Here is a 20,321-nt window from a genome sequence, read left to right as displayed (position 1 = left end):
TATTATCACTTGTGAATGATGCAAAAACAATGCATACCTTTTTTATGCGACTTTTTCAAATCATAGTCCCACACCTCATGTAGCCCAGCCCATAGGCCTACATGCTTTTTTACAAGGTTTGTAGCACAACTAAAGTGGCCAAATAACATCTTAAAATGAAGCACATTAATCCGTTTTACAATGGGTGTAGAGCCTAACTGACATACATATGCAGCGCGTGAGTTTCACATTTGGGGAAGATCATTTTCACCATAAAAATGTACCTTAACAATATAAGCGTTACATCAATCAATTGCATGCATAATCACATTTGCCATCACTTTTGATAATGGTGTTTTCCTGCTAATCAGCGCTTATAGCCTACTGCCCTGGCCGCATTGCTGCGCTTACAATGTGTAACAGTTGTCGTCCTCCTCTTCTGAGGAGGAGTAGGAAATATCGGACCAATTTGCATCGTGGTAAGTGTTCGTCATATTTATTTAATGAACACAGAAAACAAGCGAATAAAGAAAAACTGAAACAGCCCCGAATGATGAAAAACACTGAAAAGGAAAATAACGACCCACAAACAAGAGTGGGAAAACAGGCTACCTAAGTATGGTTCTCAATCAGAGACAACATGACAGCTGCCTCTGATTGGGAACCATACCAGGCCAAACACATAGAAATATAAACATAAGAACAAAACATAGAATGCCCACCCCAACTCACGCCCTGACGAACCTAAAATAGAAAATACAAAAGGAACTAAGGTCAGGACGTGACATAATGTGACGAAATAGCCTAAGCTAAATGTTCTGATCTGTTGTGTCAGCCTCATTGCGTAAAAAGTTTTTTGTTGATGCTAGTGGTTATATTAATTTGGGATCTATCACATCCCACAACTGTCCTAAACTATGTTTGGAATATTTGTTTCTAGCACAGAATAGAATAGATCAACTTTTGTACTATGGGGGATAGTAGATTGACAAAGGCTAGTGCCTTTACTGTTCATTAGGCCTACTCATCTTGTTGGCTGTAAAGTAAATTTGGACAGTTATTCCAATATCTTCAATATGCGCCTCAAATTGGAAAAGGACAGGCGCAGTTGCATCCCCGATGTGTCTGTCTTCACTTGTAGCCTATGACCTGATTTTGTGATGAGAGCCATGCTACGGAGCACGCAGCATGCAGGTAGAAGGGAATGAAATTATTATATTCAGCCCAAGGGCACCACGGCTACTGGCCGCAAAAGGCATGGATTTTTTTAGGGAGCATTACGGCCACACAAAGAGGATGCCGCCAGGAAAATCGAGGCATTATCAAGTGCTTGTCAAATTGTGAATGAGAGACTGATGTGCCACCTGCACAAAAAACAAAGAGAGCTCATGCCTTTCATGCAACCTTTTTCAAATCATTAGAGTCGCATCTTGCATCCTTAGAATGTATTAAACGTCAAAACATATAGCCCAACATTTGTGCCACAACAAAAGGTACATAAATAACTCTAAATGAATTATATAGGAGTAACTGTTTCTTTGTTAACTGCTCAACACAGAATAATGCCATAGAATTCTAAGCAAATCTTGTCTGCTAAATTAACTAGTGTAGCCCATAGTCATATTGCATAGCCAGATCAGAACCTAACATAAGGACAACTCAGAGTATGCTGTTCTGTTCATCTTAAATAGACTACATTTTCTTCATATCATGTTTCTTTAGACTTGTTTAAAATAAATAGTGGATTATATTATGGATTTATTTGACTTTTCAAAATGTAGATGTTCCAAAGGTCTGCATCAGTGGCTTGTAGGCTATGTGCGGAAGCCAGGAGATGCTAAATGTGTTTATATTAATGAATGGCTAATTACCGTGAGACCGGCAGTTATTTGCTTGGCAATCACCCGGCTGACAAAATGTTGTGACCACCACAGCCCTAGCCAGGCCAACAGGTTTGTGTCAAGAACTGCAACGCTGCTGGGTTTTTCATGCTCAACAGCTTCCTGTGAGTATCAAGAATGGTCCACCACCCAAAGGACATCCATCCAACTTAACACAATAGTGGGAAGCACTGGAGTCAACATGGGCCAGCATCCCTGTGGAATACCTTGTGGAGTCCATGCCCAGACTAATTGAACTGTTCCGTGCATCATCTCAATATTAGGAAACTTTTCCTAATGTTTGGTATAAAAAGTGAACATGTATGTATTTTATTTCAGTTATAATTATGTTCACATAACACATTTTTAAAAGCAATTTGACACACAAATTAAGTTGATACAAAAGTTACAATACAAAACATAGGTTACATTCATCACTTAAACACAAAAAAACACAATCCACACAGCCCAGACAGGTGCACAAACACAACAACTTTAGACTTTTAACAGTAGGCTACACGACTCAATCGTCAGATTATAACAATTGGATAGCATTATTGTTATGTACTCTGAAGCAAACGTTGTGTGCACTGGTAGTTCAATAATTTTGGTAAATATCATCCATGTCTGAACACATAGCCTATGGGGAAAAAATAAGAACGTTTTACCCTATCTTTTTACATGCATAGGCCACCAAAATTGCTTCACAAATATATTTGGTCTGAGGGCTAAAGGGGTGTGAAAGTATGTGATTGAGGTTTAGTGGAAATCACTCTCTTGTCATAACAGTGTCTGAAATATGAAAGTGTGGGTGAAAAAGTATGTGGTATTTACATTTTTATCAAACTCTGCACCAGCCAAATTGTGCCTGCAGTGAGGTTACATAAAGTTTACCTTTGTGCTATCTTGTAATTTGATCTTCTCGTCGTTCTTTGCTGGGTTTTGACTAGGCTTCTTTGGCACAAAGTCATTTTCGTAGACTGACGATTGGCTATCCGCCTGTGCTTTCTCCTTGGGTATGGCCATGGGCATGGCCTTAGGCTTGGTCCTCTCAGGCTTTTGCGGTGGTCTGTGAAGGAGAAGAGAATGTGGAACCTGATTATAGTTCAGTACCATTTTTACTATTTAAATGTTTTATTCTCCAACCACCCTCTACAGAAGCAAATGAATTTCCATGCTATATCATTGTTAAACTTTTTCTTACTTTTGGGGATTGCTGTACCTTAGGGACTCTGACATATCACCTTGCCTTATTGACAAAAAAAACCCCATCTCAATGTCAATGAGCTTGAACATTATTATTTGTTGTATGTAAAAATGTTGTATGTAAAGATGCAAAAATGACAGTACCTTAGAGGGATATCCAACGTGTGGAGATTAGAGCTGGCCTTTGGTCTACAGATAATGTAGAGGGGAGACATCATTCAAAATGACACACCTAAAATGGTTGAATGTGTGACATCTTCTCATCATCAAGAACCATACAAACCTCTCTCTGCAACGTCTTCTGCATACAAACATTACACATCCCAGAAAGACACTTCCAACTGCCAGAGCAGTCAGCATCCATGGCAGAACTGTGTTCAAAGAAAGACAGAGAGAGAGAGACAGAGAGAGAGAGAGACGGAGAGAGAGAGATGGAGAGAGAGAGACAGGGAGACAGAGACAGAGAGAGAGAGATGGAGAGAGAGAGACAGAGAGACAGAGAGAGACAGAGAAACAGAGAAACAGAGAAACAGAGAGAGAGAGAGAGAGAGAGAGAGAGAGACAGAGAGAGACAGAGAGACAGAGAGAGAGAGAGAGACAGAGAGAGACGGAGAGAGAGAGAGACAGACAGAGAAACAGAGAAACAGAGAGACAGAGAGACAGAGAGACAGAGAGACAGAGAGAGAGAGAGAGAGATGGAGAGAGAGAGACGGGGAGACAGAGAGACAGAGAGAGAGAGAGACAGAGAGAGAGAGAGACGGAGAGAGAGAGATGGAGAGAGAGAGACAGGGAGACAGAGAGAGAGAGATGGAGAGAGAGAGAGACGGAGAGACAGAATGACAGAGAGACAGAGAAACAGAGAAACAGAGAAACAGAGAGAGAGAGAGAGAGAGAGAGAGCGAGAGAGAGAGAGAGAGAGACAGAGAGAGACAGAGAGAGAGAGAGACAGAGAGAGACGGAGAGAGACAGAGAGAGAGAGAGACAGACAGAGAAACAGAGAAACAGAGACAGAGAAACAGAGAGACAGAGAGAGAGAGAGAGAGAGAGATGGAGAGAGAGAGACGGAGAGACAGAGAGACAGAGAGAGACAGAGAGACAGAGAGAGAGAGAGACAGAGAGATACGGAGAGAGAGAGAGACAGACAGAGAAACAGAGAAACAGAGAGAGAGAGTGGGGAGGGGGGACAAATGGGGAGGCAGAGGAGGAAGAAAGACTGTCACCGTGTGCAGATTCTAATGACATCAGAAGATTAAGAACAGACATTCTGTACTGAAAGCTTGCTTACACTGTCCAGCTGTGAATTTTGTGTCAAGGGGCAGCTGCTGGATGTCAGTGGCCAGTGAGTTACTGGCTACGCAGGAGACATTTGGTCGACTTTCCACAGGCCCAGTGAGTTCTGCTGACACAGTATTATCTCTGTATATGGTGATGGAAGTGAAGGAGGATGGGAGAGTGCTGCTTCCGCTGATCGTCCAGTGCAGAGTGGCATTAGGTCGGGCTTCTGCTCTACACACACAGGTCAGAATCCCACCCTTCAAGGAGCAAGTGGAGTCCGAGAGGATTGCTGGGGGGACTGGAGCGACAGAATGACACAAAGTGGTGATTTAATTTTTTACAATTGTAAGTGAGAAACAATGACAATAGAATTACATTAGGGTGGGAAGGAGTCTGTTCTTCTATTTTACACCCATAACCTGCTGCTAGAATTAGCATTTCAGTGTACAAATGTAATGCTAGTTCCATTGGAAACTGTGCAACCAGACAATGGCCAGGTCGCAATTGTAAATGAGAACTTGTTCTCAACTTGCCTACCTGGTTAAATAAAGGTGAAAAAAAAAAATAGACACATACAATGAGATACTTACAGTTGACATCCAGAAACAGCCAGGCTGACTGACTTGATCCAATATTGTTTTGGACAATGCAGGAGAATGAAGAGTCTCGGCTAATGTTGGGATAGGACATTTTTCCCTGAGTGGAATTCGTTTGGATGCTTTGGCCTCCCTGTCGTCTGATCCACACATACAGGCCTGGCTGGGGGTTGCTGTCAGCAACACACTCCAGATTGACACTATGACCTTCACTGACTGGCTGTTCATCCGCCATCATCTTCACACCTACAGGGGCATCTGTTAATGAAGTAGACAGACATGTATTGGTGCTATGTAGTTGTTTGTTCTGTAATATGGTATATGATGTGAACAGAATAATTACACAACTGAGTACAAACAAGAAAGACCAAAAACGTACACGAGATGTTAAGAATGACTGGTTGACTCTCAGTTTGGACTGTAGCGAATTGAGCTGTGCATTTCATCTCTTTTTTGTGCAGTTGGCACGTTCCTCTTCCTTGTATTGTCTCAGTGGACACCCACAGCCCTCCCTTTTCCTCCATTGACGTCACCGCTGTAGAATTTACAGGCAAGCGGCTCCAGTGAAGGGATGGAGGAGAGGATGGGCAGGAATGCCAGACACTACAGTTGGCCTGGAATAAGGCTCCATCCACCATTGCATTCGGCATGGATAACGCAGGAGCTTTTCTATCTGCAAGTTCAAATAAATGATTATTAGCGGGAACCAAAGGCAAACAAGGCATTACCAGTTCCCCGTGACTAATGATTTAACACCCTGTCTGCAATTCTCATTCAGTTTTAACATAGTGCTTTAACTACCGACCACTGTCACTCCTAAATATAGATGTCAAATGAATGAAGTGCTGTTCATCTAATCACAATCTGTTCGGTTTTCAGTTGTTCAACTACAACCAATATTCAATCTAATACACCTCTCCATGAGTGTGCTTACTTTCAATTGTAATTGTTACGATCTGATGATGGAACTTTTGTGGAGCGGACTCATCAGGGTTGATCCACACGTAGAGCTTGAGGTTATTGTCTCCCCACGTCACACTCTCAAACCTCAGTGTACAGTCCCCCTCTGCTGAATTGCCTGGCACTGATGTACGCCCTCTAAAACTGGCCCCCACACTGGTCGGTTCCTTGCCATCATAAAGCTTAGGATAGTGAACGCTATGATACTGGTACCAGATGACCCTTTTGTGGGGGGCGGTGTGACAGGACACTTCTACACAGCTGCCATCTACTGCCTTCACAGTATTGGGCACCTTCACCATCCAACAGTGACCAAGCGAGACAAGTGTGCACCCTGAGGAAGAAGGCCTAACAAGTCAGTTCACATTGCATCAGTTCTCCTTTATTACTTTGCCGGCCATATTAAGTGGAGATTGAATTAACGCCCCCAATTAGAGGAATCGAATAGGGTTGATCCGCAGAAGTGTTTTCCCAGTGCAACAGAAAGTGTTGCACTGCAGGACAAATACAACAGCTGCATTGAAACTGCATCTAAACTGAATTAGCTTGACAGAGCCAGTAAGCACATCTCACACATTATGTGACCACAGGTTAAAAATACTGCATGTGGTTCTGACGTTGACTTTCTTCATATACATGTAGCACTTTCAGCAAAGACCATTGCTAACAATAATCAGAGTCAATAATTGGGTTCCATTATAAGCAAAAATAATGAGCATTTACTGTACGTACTGTATTTCTCTATATACTGTCCACATACAGTATTTAACAAACAGTGACATTTAACGGCTTAAAGCTAGAAAGTTCAATTCAGATAATTTTGATGCAAACATAAAGTTTTACCAAGCAAGCAAATGTCATATAATAAGATGTGTATAACATACCTGTGATGAAGCTGAGGATGTCCATTAGAGTCCGTGGTGTCTTTAGTCTATTAGGGTCCTGATACCATGTGATGCTTAGGATACTGACGTTTATAGCTATAAAACCCCCAAAAAATAATCACCCAATCAATTCATTAAAGATAAACTCCACCCCCAAAACAATATTTTGGTATTTGTTTCATTAGTCCATTGTTGACATACTCCCAAAATGTTTTGCTTGTCAGCAATATTTTGAAAGTGACATATCTTGAAGACTTGTTTGCTGACAAGCAAAACATTTTGGACTATATCAACAATGGACTAATGAAGCAAATACCAATAGATCGTTTTTGGGTGGAACCTTTTTTATTTGTATTTATTTGTATAATATTTTTTAGGGGGTAGATCACCTTTAATATTGCAGAGAGATTGTAGCTTCCATCAATGTAATTGTCTGCATCATTTCCAATCCCCCATATATGTATTTTTTAAATATGCATGTATATGCAGCACCAGTCAAACGTTTGGACACGCCTACTCATTCCAGAGTTTAACTTTATTTTAAATATGTTCTACATTGCAGAATAATAGTGAAGACATCAAAACTATGACAAAACACATGTGGAATAATGTAGTAACCAAAAAAGTAGTAAATACATCTAAATATATTTTATATTCTTCAAAGTAGCTCCCTTTGCCTTGATGACAGCTTTGCACACTCTTGTAGGTTTGTCCGAACTTTTGACTGATACTGTACATACATTCATTTTCCTTAACAATCTACACACAATACCCCATAATGACAAAGCAAAAACTGGTTTTCATTTTTTTGGAAAATGTGTTAAAAATAGAAAACAGAAATAAATGTAAATAAGTATTCAGACCCTTTACTCAGTACTTTGTTGAAGCACCTTTGGCAGCGATTACAGCCTTGAGTATTCTAGGGTATGATGCTACAAGCTTGGCACACCTGTATTTGGGGAGTTTCTCCCATTTCCTCTCTGCAGATCCTCTCAAGCCCTGCCAGGTTGGTTGGGGAGCGTCGATGCACAGCTATTTTCAGGTCTCGCCAGAGAAGTTCGATCTGGTTCAAGTCCGGGCTCTGGCTGTGACACTCAAGGATATTCAGAGACTTGTCCCAAAGCCACTTGGCTGTGTGCTTAGGGTCATTGTCCTATTGGAAGGTGAACCTTCACCCCAGTCTGTGGTCCTGAGTGCTCTGGAGCAGGTTTTCATCAAGGATCTCTCTGTACTTTGCTTCGTTTATCTTTGCCTCGACCCTGACTAGTCTCCCTGCCATGTGGAAAAAGTCAAGGGGTGTGAATAGTTTCCTAAGGCAAGCTGTATGGAGTTAACACCTTACAGCTGGCAACCGGAGTCAGTGTGCATGAGCCACAGTAGTCACTAGAGCGCGATGGGACAAGGACATCCTGGCCGGCCAAACCCTCCCCTAACCCGGACGACGCTGGGCCAATTGTGCTCTGCCTCATGGGCCTCCCCATCGTGGGGGATCAACCTTCTTGTTGAGTGTCTGATAATCTACCAATTACAGTGGCAAGAAAAACTATGTGAACCCTATGGAAATACCTGGATTTCTGCATAAATTGGTCATAAAATTTGATCTGATCTTCATCTAAGTCACAACAATAGACAAACACAGTCTGCTTAAACTAATAACACACAAACAATTATAGGTTTTCTTGTCTTTACTGGACACACTGTGTAAACATTCACAGTGCAGGGTGGAAAAGGTATGTGAACCCTTGGATTTAATAACTGGTTGACCCTCCTTTGTCAGCAATAACCTCAACCAAACATTTTCTGTAGTTGGGGAGCAGACCTGCACAACGGTCAGGAGGAATTTTGGACCATTCCTCTTTACAAAACTATTTCAGTTCAGCAATATTCTTGGGATGTCTGGTGTGAACCGCTCTCTTGAGGTCATGCCACAGCATCTCAATTGGGTTGAGGTCAGGACTCTAACTGGGCCACTCCAGAAGGCGTATTTTCTTCTGTTGGAGCCATTCTGTTGTTTACTTACTTCTGGGTTTTGGGTCGTTGTCCTGTTGCATCACCCATCTTCTGTTGAGCTTCAATTGGCAGACAGATAGCCTTACATTCTCCTGCAAAATGTCTTGATAAACTTGGGAATTAGTTTTTTCCGTCGATGATAGCAAGCTATCCAGGTAGAAGGCCAGCATGCCGGAGTCGCCTCTTCACTGTTGACGTTGAGACTGGTGTATTGCGGGTACTATTTAATGAAGCTACCAATTGAGGACTTGTGAGGCATCTGTTTCTCAAACTAGACACTCCAATGTACTTGTCCTCTTGCTACCACTCCTCTTTCTATTCTGGTTAGAGCCAGTTTGCGCTGTTCTGTGAACAGTACACAGCATTGTTCGAGATCTTCAGTTTCTTGGCAATTTCTCACATGGAATAGCCTTCATTTTTCAGAACAAGAATAGACTGACGAGTTTCAAAAGAAAGTTATTTGTTTGTGCCCATTTTGAGCCTGTAATCAAACCCACAAATGCTGATGCTCAAGATACTCAAGTAGTCTAAAGAATATTTTTATTGCTTCTTTAATCAGAACAACAGTTTTAAGCTGTGCTAACATAATTGCAAAATGGTTTTCTAATGATCAGTTAGACTTTTAAAATTACATACTTGGATTAGCTAACACAACGTGCCATTGGAACACAGGAGTGATGGTTGCCTCTGTACACCTATGGGCCTCTGTACACCTATGTAGATATTCCATTAAAAATCAGCCATTTCCAGCTACAATAGTCATTTACAACATTAACAATGTATAAACTGTATTTCTGATCAATTTGATGTTATTTTAATGGACAAAAAATGTGCTTTTCTTTCAAAAACGAGGACATTTCTAGGTGACCCCAAATCTTTGAATGGTCGTGTATCTATACAGTATTTTCGTGGACCCCCTGCAGTACCTCCGCTGTGCAGCTTTTATTTTTTGTAATTTAACCTTTATTTAACTAGGCAAGTCCGTTAAGAACAAATTCTTATTTACAATGACTGCCTACCAAAAGGCAAAAGGCCTCCTGCGGGGACGGGGGCCTGGGATTTAAAAAAAATATTAAATACAATATAAATACAGGACAAAACACAACAAGAGAGACAACACAACACTAGATAAAGAGAGACCTAAGACAACAACACATCATGGTAGCAACACAACATAACAACAACATGGTAGCAACACAACATGGTAGCAGCACAAAACATGGTACAAACATTATTGGGCACAGTCAAAAGCACAAAGGTCAAGAAGGTAGAGACAACAATAGATCACACAAAGCAAAATCTGATGGTTGAATGGTAAAGAACGTCTCGCCGCTCAAAAGCTAAATCTGATTTTTTTTAAACGACTCACAACGCGGACAGTGAAGAAACACTATGCACACACACCGGACTCTACCCACACACTCACACATTCTTACACTGACACTCCAACACATACACACACATAATCACTCACACACAACATGTACGTACACACAGGCACACATTCACCACACACCACAGGATTTTGGTGCCACCTTAATTGGGGAGGACGGGCTCATGGTCATGGCTGGAGCGGAATCAGTGGAATGGTATCAAATACAACAAACACATGGTTTCTATGTGTTCGATGCCAATCCATTCGCTCCGCTCCAGACATTATTATGAGCCGTCCTCCCCTCAGCAGCCTCCACTGCCACACACACACTTAAACACTCATCACATACGGTGCTGCTAGTTGCCTAGTCACTTTACCCCTACCTATATGTACATATATATCTCCATTACTTCCTACCCCTGCATATCGACTCTGTACTAGTACCCCGTGTATATAGCCAAGCTATCATTGCTCATTGTGTATTTATTCCTTGTGTTACAATTATTATTATTAATATTATTATTATTATTATTATTATTATTATTATTAAATTGTTGGGAAGGGCCTGTAAGTAACTATTTCAATGTTAGTCTACACCTGTAGTTTACATATGTATTTTATTTGACACACACAAACACGCATGCACACAAACACTAACACACACACATTTTAATATTGTAATATTGTATTATTGTAGTATTTTACATTTTATATAGTATATTTGTAATAATAGAGTATTAATGTAATGTCTTGTATGATGTATTGTTTTATTTATGATGTAGGCTGTGGTTTTGTTGAGACGTAATGATTTATTTCCTGTTTGTACCACAGGAAGAGAAGCTGCTGCCTTATGAGGATCCTAAGAAATACCTAATACTAGGTCCTGTGGGGCTCAGTTGGTAGAGCATGGCACTTGCAATGCCAGGGTTTTGGGTTCGATTCCCATGGGGGACAAGGTTGAAAATGTATTCAAGTCGCTCTGGTTAAGAGTGTCTGTTAAAATGTATGTACTTTAAGTAACCAATGACTATGTTTGACCAGACAAATACATTACTTCCTGATATACTACAGGATGTGAAACTGCCATGGCCAGAGACCCTTCCTTGTTTCTACTTCTGCCAATATAATTTTGGTTTGATAAAAGAGGATGTGGATGGACAGTTTCTTAGACATCACCCCCGGTGAATTAAAATGAGATAACAAATTGAAAACAATATCAAGATGTATATTATATCTATAGTATATTATGTGGTAGGTCCTATGGGAAGAGGTTTCTGGAAATAAATCCCAGTCTACCTGGAGGCTGCAAAATGACATTATAAACCATAATTAGACAGCAGATCCATGTATGATGACCTATGTCAACCAATGAAAACACTGTTTCTAACATTAATAAATGGCAAAAAAGACACTCAAAAAAGATATTATAAGGAATAGGATTTTGATGTCTCTGTCCTATATCTAGGAGATATAAGATAGCTCAGGAAATATGTTGGTTTCTTTGAACACACATACCCTAAATATAACCTAAAATATTTTTACCTGGAACCCTTTTTTTCTAAGAGTGTACAGACATACCATCATATTTACATTTCCCAAAATGGTTTGTTCAACCTATCACTGTCATTGAAATGTTCTCACAAATCCCCATAAAACCAGAGATTAACATCATGCCTTACCTTCAGAGGAGGTGGTGAGCGTGTCTGTCTGAGTTGGCCCTCTGTTCTCTGTCATAAAGCGAAAACCACTACTGCACATCATCCTCCCCTTGTTCTTTTCAAACAGGAAACTCACTGAATCTCTCAGAGCCTGCTTTCCAATTGGCGAACAGTTTGTTCCAATGTTAGCTTTCAAACGCACCTTCGTATTTTCTAGTTTTTTGTGTGAAATACTATTGGTGCATTCAGTGATATTATGGTGAGTTTAAGAGTTTTAAATACCTTGAAAACATTAACATCATAATGCTGTGAACAATTACATAGGCTACAATAAAGAACAATAAGATGGACATTTAATGTGTTTATTTGTTTTGTGGTGAAAAAAAACAGCGTTATACTTTCATTAAGAGCAATATATCTTTGTGAAAGTACAATAGGCCTTCAGTAAATTCATGAAAAACTTGAGAACACGCAGGTTATCCACCTCCAGTACCTTTCTCATTCTGTCTGCCTACATTTCCCAGCACACACCTCTCTTCCTGCAGGTAGGAACCGCTAGACGCCTCCTTTCCCCCGTCCATGGACCGCTCGTTCTCCTTCTTCATCCACTTCTTCTTCTCCCAAATCACACTGGCATACAACAAACCATCTCCATCCTTCTTTGCAGTGATTTCTTCTGGAACTGTAGCAGTGTCAGCGATGGGACTGGGCAGGCTGGTTCGGTCTGTCTCAGAGATGGCTTTGGAGGAAGGCAGGGGTTTGGGACCCGGATTGGTGGCCTCTAGGTCTTGTTTGCGTCCCTGTCTCCTGGCCTGACATGGAATCATGCTGTTGGTGTATATGTCTTCTTCTGGCACAGGAGGATCCTGCAATAACATACATTTATAGACATTTAACAGACTTCTTTCATTATGAAAATATTTCTAGGATAAATCTGATGATGCTTACCTGTGTCCTCTCACTACTGGTCGGAACTAGGTTCATCACCACTTCACAGTCGTAATATTTGTATTGACCTCTGAGTACTGTAAAACAAGGATCCCAAACCCTGTGAAATCATCGACAACAAACGGGTCAAATCAAATAACTATAAATAAGTATGCACTTCAGAATCAGGAACTAAGTTAATGTAGAGCACGAAAAGTGTAAAGACACAAATATGTGCAGTATTTCCGGAACATTTTACCTTAGGAGAAACAGTAAAGCACATATCAGTGCTGTCATTAATGTCGAAACAAATATTGCAGTGATGAAGATTGTCAAGTTGACCTAGGCGTGAACAGAAAAAGCTTTAATCGATACACTTGCAAAAGTTATTATCAAGGTTATCAAGATCATCATTCATCATAGTCAATTATGGTGTCCAAACCTCTTGTGAATGAGATCCTACAGAGCTGGTTCTGAGGCAGACCAGAGTGGGTGTGTCTTCCTCCTGTGATTGATGGGTGGTGAGGGAGCTTCTCAGGCCTGTGCTGCCCATTGGCTCCCTGATGACAGTGTTAGTAAACTGATTGACAGGCGTTCCAGACAATCACCCCTACACTTTGGGAGAGAGGTTCCCATGACTCTGGTCTGGAAGAACTTGTTGATCTGATCTGCAGTTCTGATGCAGCTAGAGGAGGGCAGGATATGTGGAGCAACTATAGACAACAGAGGAGGAAGACAGTTAAGTCAAAGATATTTGTAACTAACCCGAGATAGTTCATCTGTGTCGTTTTCAATGAGAGAAAATTAAGCATAGTGGGTAGAACGAGCAAGGAAGTGGGTAGAGCCAAGCAAGAGCTAGCAAGATCCTATTGGTGGGTTCTAGCATGTATTTACATATTTCCGTTAGGGAACACCTTCGCTGTGAAGTGTGCGTGTGCAATAACTCAATTTGCCATTGCAGTCCTTGTAAACAACACAACTTTTAGAAACTTTGACAAAGGGTCACATTTACAGAACTTAGTGCACTCTGTTCATAACAGATTCTAGTTTTGGGAACCGAAAACTGCATTGAGATCAGGCTTGGTGTTAGCCAAATCAGGTGGAAGTGGAACTCGCTAAGCAAGCAGTGTGTCATCCTTTACAGTGGTGACTAGTGACTCAGATCTACAGCTGAGCTCAGCTCAACGCTGGGTCACTGTTGAATAAGTTTGAGGGGTGAATTTAGCACATCGGTATGTGTGAAACTTACTCCTCAGCCGGAAGTGTCCCCACTTGAAAGAGCAAATAGCTGGCTCAAGTGGACACCTGTTCGTCGAACATCTCATTCCAATATCATGGGCATTAATATGCAGTTGGTCCCCCCTTTGCTGCTGTAACAGTCTCCACTCTTCTGCGAAGGCTTTCCACGAGATGTTGGAGCATTGTTGCGGGGACTTGCTTCCATTCAGCCACAAGAGTATTAGTGAGGTTGGGCACTGATGTTGGGCGATTAGGCCTGGCTCGCAATCGGCATTCCAATTGATCCCAAAGGTGTTCGATGGGGTTGAGGTCAAGGCTATGTGTAGGACAGGCAAGTTCTTCCAGACCAATCTCAACAAACCATTTCTGTATAAACCTCGCTTTGTGCACAGGGGCATTGTCATTATGAAACAGGAAAGGGCCTTCCCCAAACTGTTTCCACAAAGTTGGAAGCACAGAATTGTCTAGAATGTCTGTATGCTGTAGCGTTAAGATTCCCCTTCACTGGATCTAAGGGGCCTAGCTTGAACCATGAAAAACAGCCCTAGACCATTATTCCTCTTCCACCAAACCTTACAGTTGGCACTATGCATTCGGGTGCCAACTGTGTTAAATTTGGTGTTATCGCTCTCACACTCCCTCATACTGACTGGTCACTGGAAGTTCAACATGGCACCTCATGGCAAAGAACTCTCTGAGGATCTGAAAAAAATAATTGTTGCTCTACATAAAGATGGCCTGGGCTATAAGAAGATTGCCAAGACCCTGAAACTGAGCTGGAGCACGGTGGCCAAGACCATACAGCGGTTTAACTGGATAGGTTCCACTCAGAACAGGCCTCGCCATGGTCGACCAAAGAAGTTGAGTGCACGTGCTCAGCGTCATATCCAGAGATTGTCTTTGGGAAATAGACATATGAGTGCTGCCAGCATTGCTGCAGAGGTTGAAGGGGTGGGAGTCAGCCTGTCAGTCCTCAGACCATACGCCGTACACTGCATCAAATTGGTCTGCATGGCTGTCATCCCAGAAGGAAGCCTCTTCTAAAGATGATGCACAAGAAAGCCCGCAAACAGTTTGCTGAAGACAAGCAGACTAAGGACATGGATTATTGGAACCATGTCCTGCGGTCTGATGAGACCAAGAGAAACCTTTTTGGTTCAGATGGTGTCAAGCGTGTGTGGCGGCAACCAGGTGAGGAGTATAAAGACAAGTGTGTTTTGCCTACAGTCAAGCATGGTGGTGGGAGTGTCATGGTCTGGGGCTGCATGAGTGCTGCCGGCACTGGGAAGCTACAGTTCATTGAGGGAACCATGAATGCCAACATGTACTGTGACATACTGAAGCAGAACATAATCCCCTCCCTTCGGAGACTGGGCCGCAGGGCAGTATTCCAACATGATAACGACCCCAAACACACCTCCAAGACGACCACTGCCTTGCTAAAGAAGCTGAGGTTTAAGGTGATGGACTGGCCAAGCACGTCTCCAGGCCTAAACCATATTGAGCATCTGTGGGGCATCCTCAAACGGAAGGTGCAAGGTCTCTAACATCCACCAGCTCTGTGATGTTGTCATCACAGAGCAGTGGCAACCTGTGAGGCAGTGCTGGAAAATTATGGTGGCCACACAAAATATTGACACTTTGGGCCCAATTTGTACTCACTTTTGTTGCCAGCAGTTTAGACATTAATGTCTGTGTGTTGAGTTATTTTGAGGGGACAGCAAATTTACACTGTTAAACCAGTTGTATACTCACTACTTTACATTGTAGCAAAGTGTCATTTCTTCAGTGTTGTCACATGAAAAGATATACTCAAATATTTACAAAAATGTGAGGGGTGGTGTCACGGCTTTCTTCCTGGGAAGGAGAGGCGGACCAAAACGCAGCGTGGTTATAGTTCATGGTTCTTTATTAAGAGACACTAAATATGAACACAACTACAAACCGTGAAAACAGTACAGTGTTGCACAAACACTGACACAGGAAACAATCATCCACAAAATACCCAAAGAATATGGCTGCCTAAATATGGTTGCCAATCAGAGACAACGAGAAACACCTGCCTCTGATTGAGAACCACTCTAGGCAACCATAGACTAACCTAGACAACTAAACTGAACACAACCCCATTAATCTAATAAACCCCTAGACAAGACGAAACACAATAAATCACCCATGTCACACCCTGGCCTAACCAAAATAATAAAAAAAACAAAGATAACTAAGGCCAGGGCGTGACAGGTGGACTCACTTTTGTGACATACTGTATATATATATATATTTTTTTTAATGTTTTGCTCTTACACTAAAAGGGTATCATTTTCACAATTTCAGAGTGTTATTTTGACCCCAGTGTGTGGAAATATCATATTACTTTTTACAGATCACGTTTTTTGACTGCACTGCCCCTTTAAAGTATATTCACAGGATGTGGAAGTGTAACAACTTACATGTCACATCTATGTTAGTAGTTGTTGAGTTGTCGACCCCATGCTTGTTCTCTGCTTCGCAATAGTACCGCCACTCCTGACGGGCCACCCCCAGGTGGTGAGGGTAGGCAACAACACATCCGCCATGCTGACCCTCAACACTGGGGCCCCTCAGGGGTGCATGCGTAGTCCCCCTCCTCTACTCCCTAATCCCCCACAACTGCGTGGCTGCACACAAATCCAACACCATCATTAAGTTTGCTGACGACACAACGGTGGTAGGCCTGATCACCAACGACAATAAGAAAGCCTATTAGGTAGGGGATCAGAGACCTGGCAGTGTGGTGCCAGGACAACAACCTCTCCCTCAACAAAGGAGCTGATTGTGTACTACATGAAATGGAACTTGATTTGACAAATGTCAATAAAAAAATGTATTTATAAGAATGCAGTAGGTACAGAAATTGTTTGCTCAGTTGGAAATAATATCCAACTAGTCAGTGAAAACTGTGTGGAATTTGGAGTTTGTGACAACAACTATGCTAGCTTACTACAGTATTGTAGACACTATGTCCTGGAAACTTTGTTGATTATAACAACTCCTGTGTGGCTTGTGAGCATCAACGTCCAGCATTCTGTAGCTCAAACACGCAATGTTTAACAGGGGTTAGTTAGAATTACAAAACGCACCAGCATCACGGTGGAACTGTATTAACCTCCATACAACACATAGCCTAAATCGTATAGCCTCGTATGAACCATTGTTTAGGACATTTGTTTTACCTGTCATCAGGGGCCAGTTTTTCAAATTGATTCATCTGGATTTAGAATGGGATCAATGATCACAGAAAAAACTGCTCAAAAACAGCCCGATCAATCTGATCCTGGATTGCAAAAAAGCGGATTACAGAATCCAAATCATTCTGATCCAGATTAAAAAATGTGAAACTGGACCCTGAGATTTGAACTCACAACCTCTGTGTTTGCATTTGCTGATCTTTCTGCTGCCCCACAAAGTCTGTAGTAAGCTCAGAAGTCCTCTACATATTCATTACCTATAATACATCTCTGCTCCCGAGTGGCACAGCGGTCTAAGGCATTGCATCTCAGTGCTAGAGGCGTCACTACAGACCCTGGTTTTATTCCAGGCTGTATCACAACCTGCCGTAATTGGGAGTCCCATAGGGCGGCGCGCAATTGGCCGGGGTAGGCCGTCGTCCGGGTTAGTGGTTGGCCGGGGTAGGCCGTCATTGTAAATAAGAATTTGTTCTTAACTGGTTTACCTAGTTAAATAAATAAATTTAGCAAAATAGTTAATCTGACTATTCTGTCATCATTGATTTCATTTACTTAATTCAGCAATTTGAGGGTTTTCTGTATTGTTGTCTAATGTTGGTATTATTATGTTTTAATGTTGCTCCTGAATCACTATGATAAATATAATTTTCCTTCTGTGTAATTTTAACAGAGCTGAGACTTACTTTGAAGTACTAAGTGTAGGAATTGAGTCAGACATTAATGGCGACATTTGATGGTGCCAACGGACATGGCAGCATCGCGACTAGCTCTTAGAAAACTGTACCGTATTTTGTTTTTTATGTATTATTTTTTATATTATTAGCTCAGGAAATGTTTTGTGTCATTACATACAGCCGGGAAGAACTATTGGATATTAGAGCGGCAGTAACTCACCAGAACTATCAGTATTACGACCAGGAATACGACTTCCCTGGATAATTTCCTTTGTTCACTCTCCCAGAGCAATGGAACCTATTCCAGAGGCCGATCCAAAACATCGCCGGCGGAGAAGAGGTGCTGGAGGCGACCTGATGGTTTGACTTAGGAGGCGCGCACACCACCCACCGCTTCCGTGTATATTACTCGCTAATGTTCAGTCTTTGGATAACAAAGTTGATGAGCTACAAGCAAGGATTTCTTTCCAGAGAGACATCGGGGCCTGTAACATACTTTGTTTCATGGAACATGGCTCTCTCGGGATACTCTATCGGAGTCAGTAAAGCCAGCAGGATTCTCAGTACATCGCGCAGACAGGAATAAATATCTCTCTGGGAAGCATAAGGGCAGAGGGGTGTGTTTCATGATTAACGACTTATGGTGTAATTCTAGGAACCTACAGGAACTCAAGTCATTTTGTTCATCCCGAACTGGAATACCTCAATTTTAAACGCCGACCATATTATCTCTCAAGATAATTCTCCTCTGTCATCACCATGGCTGTTTACATTCCACCTCAAACCTTTCTAGCCATCGCCACTCCATTTTTCATGTATCCATTTGTTTTGTCTTGTTCCCTGCACACCTGGTTTTCATTCCCCAATCAATTCATATGTATTTATTCCTCTGTTCCCCATCATGTCTTTGTGTAGGATTGTTTTGTGTTTCGTGTATTTTGATATTGTGGATATTGTTATGTGCATTACTTTTTGTCTATGTTCCGTGTTTTGGGCACATTTTATGTTATTTTGTGCTGTCATTTTGACTGGAATAAAAGTGTGCTTGTTCACTACAATCTGCTCTCCTGCACCTGACTTCAGCAAATCTGACCACGAATCCATCTTGCTCCTCCCGTCCTATAGGCAGGAACTCAAACAGGAAGTGCCCGTGCTTCATACTATTTAACGCTGGTCTGACCAATCAGAATCCACACTTCAGGATTGTTTTGATCACATGGACTGGGATATGTTCCGCGTAGCATGCAAAAATAATCTAGACGCATACACGGATACGGTGACTGAGTTCATAATGAAGTGTATAGGAGATGTAGTACCCACTGTGACTATTAAAACCTACCCAAACCATAAACCGTGGATAGATGGGAGCATTCGAGTGAAACAGAAAGCGCGAACCACAGCATTTAACAATGGCAAGGCGACTGGTAATATGGCAGAATATAAACAGTGTAATTATTCACTCCGCAAGGCAATCAAACAAGCTAAACGTCGGTATGGAGATAAAATGGAGTCTCAATTTGACGGCTCAGACACAAGATGTATGTGGCAGGGACTACAAAAGGAAAACCAGCCACGTCGCTGAGACCGACGTCTTGCTTCTGGACAGGCTAAAACCATTCTTCGTACGCTTTGAACATAACACTGTGCCACCGACCCAGCCCGCTACCAAGGACCCAGCCCGCTACCAAGGACTGTGGGCTCTCCTTCTCCGTGGCTGACGTAAGTAAAACATTTAAATATATTAACACTTGCACGGCTGCCAGTCCAGACGGCATCCCTAGCCGTGTCCTCAGAGCATGCGCAGACAAGCTGGCTGGTGTGTTTATGGGCATATTCAATCTCTCCCTATCCCAGTCTGCTGTCCCCACATACTTCAAGATGGCCACAATATTTCCTGTACGCAAGAAAGCAAAGGTAACTGAACTTAATGACAATCGCCCCGTAGCGCTCACCTCTGTCATCATGAAGTGCTTTGAGAGTCAAGGATCATATCACGTCTAATTTACCTGCCACCCTAGATCCACTTCAATTTGCCCCAATAGATCCACAGACGATGCAATCACCCTCACTCTGCACACTGCCCTATCCCATCTGGACAAGAGGAATACCTATGTAAGAATGCTGTTTATTGACTATAGCTCAGCATTCAACACCATAGTACCTTCTAAGCTCATCATTAAGCTGGAGGCCCTGGGACTGAACCCTGCACTGTGCGACTGGGTGGGGGCATGGCCACAACATATGCATGTGCAGGGGACCAGTGTGGTCTCAGACGAGTGGACCGATTTCTAATGTTTCAGAGGCTGGTTTGGGACCTGTGCAGGATGCAATTTTGCAACCGTGGGTCTCAGATATACTGTTACACTGTTCCACCCAAATGTGTATATTTTAATATACTTACTTCCATGTCGTTTTCTTGATCACTGCTGTT

General features: G+C 42.1%; 2 protein-coding genes across 11 annotated transcripts; both read right to left on the bottom strand.

Moving 5' to 3' along the window:
- Positions 1 to 459: 459 nt before the first annotated feature.
- LOC110516690 (B-cell receptor CD22) lies at positions 460 to 11,982 on the bottom strand. Of its 10 annotated transcripts, XM_090229250.1 has the most exons (12): positions 11,845 to 11,948; positions 9,427 to 9,503; positions 6,781 to 6,876; positions 5,871 to 6,230; positions 5,316 to 5,609; positions 4,931 to 5,194; positions 4,351 to 4,638; positions 3,349 to 3,436; positions 3,210 to 3,254; positions 3,064 to 3,108; positions 2,754 to 2,928; positions 460 to 2,499 (listed from the first exon to the last, which is right to left on the bottom strand). In XM_090229250.1, the coding sequence occupies exons 3-12, from the start codon at positions 6,803 to 6,805 to the stop codon at positions 2,458 to 2,460; spliced, it is 1,626 nt and encodes a 541-aa protein (XP_090085376.1). In that variant the 5' UTR covers positions 6,806 to 6,876; positions 9,427 to 9,503; positions 11,845 to 11,948; the 3' UTR covers positions 460 to 2,457. The 10 variants fall into 10 exon arrangements, with proteins under 10 accessions (XP_090085376.1, XP_021450736.3, XP_090085380.1 ...); XM_021595061.3 differs by lacking the exon at positions 9,427 to 9,503 and having other exon boundaries at positions 11,845 to 11,982; XM_090229254.1 differs by lacking the exon at positions 5,871 to 6,230 and having other exon boundaries at positions 11,845 to 11,877.
- A 192-nt stretch (positions 11,983 to 12,174) lies between these two features.
- On the bottom strand, positions 12,175 to 13,203 carry LOC110505196 (uncharacterized). Its single transcript, XM_090229246.1, has 3 exons — positions 13,010 to 13,203; positions 12,772 to 12,871; positions 12,175 to 12,689 (listed from the first exon to the last, which is right to left on the bottom strand). Exons 1-3 carry the CDS (start codon positions 13,045 to 13,047, stop codon positions 12,300 to 12,302), a joined length of 528 nt encoding a protein of 175 aa, XP_090085372.1. The 5' UTR covers positions 13,048 to 13,203; the 3' UTR covers positions 12,175 to 12,299.
- Between the last annotated feature and the right edge of the window lie 7,118 nt (positions 13,204 to 20,321).

This window comes from Oncorhynchus mykiss, chromosome 3 (assembly GCF_057628025.1).
Source record: "Oncorhynchus mykiss isolate SJ-2025 chromosome 3, ASM5762802v1, whole genome shotgun sequence".
In the NCBI taxonomy this organism is placed as follows: Eukaryota; Metazoa; Chordata; class Actinopteri; order Salmoniformes; family Salmonidae; genus Oncorhynchus; species Oncorhynchus mykiss.
The sequence above is the reverse complement of the archived record's forward strand: the minus strand, read 5'-3'. Positions and strand labels throughout refer to the sequence as shown.

Bases quoted from the DNA above. Each gene is read 5' to 3' on its own strand.
- LOC110516690 (XM_090229247.1), bottom strand. From the start codon at position 9,520: ATGGAATATCTACATAGGTGTACAGAGGCCCATAGGTGTACAGAGGCA. The intron at 3,437-4,350 runs GTAAGCAAGCTT...CTTTGAACACAG, and splicing joins AAAATTCACAGCTGGACAGT to TTCTGCCATGGATGCTGACT. The intron at 2,929-3,063 runs GTAAGAAAAAGT...TCTCCTTCACAG, and splicing joins AGGTACAGCAATCCCCAAAA to ACCACCGCAAAAGCCTGAGA.
- LOC110505196 (XM_090229246.1), bottom strand. From the start codon at position 13,047: ATGACAGCACTGATATGTGCTTTACTGTTTCTCCTAAG. The intron at 12,872-13,009 runs GTAAAATGTTCC...ATGATTTCACAG, and splicing joins GCTTTACTGTTTCTCCTAAG to GGTTTGGGATCCTTGTTTTA. The intron at 12,690-12,771 runs GTAAGCATCATC...ATGTTATTGCAG, and splicing joins CCAGTAGTGAGAGGACACAG to GATCCTCCTGTGCCAGAAGA.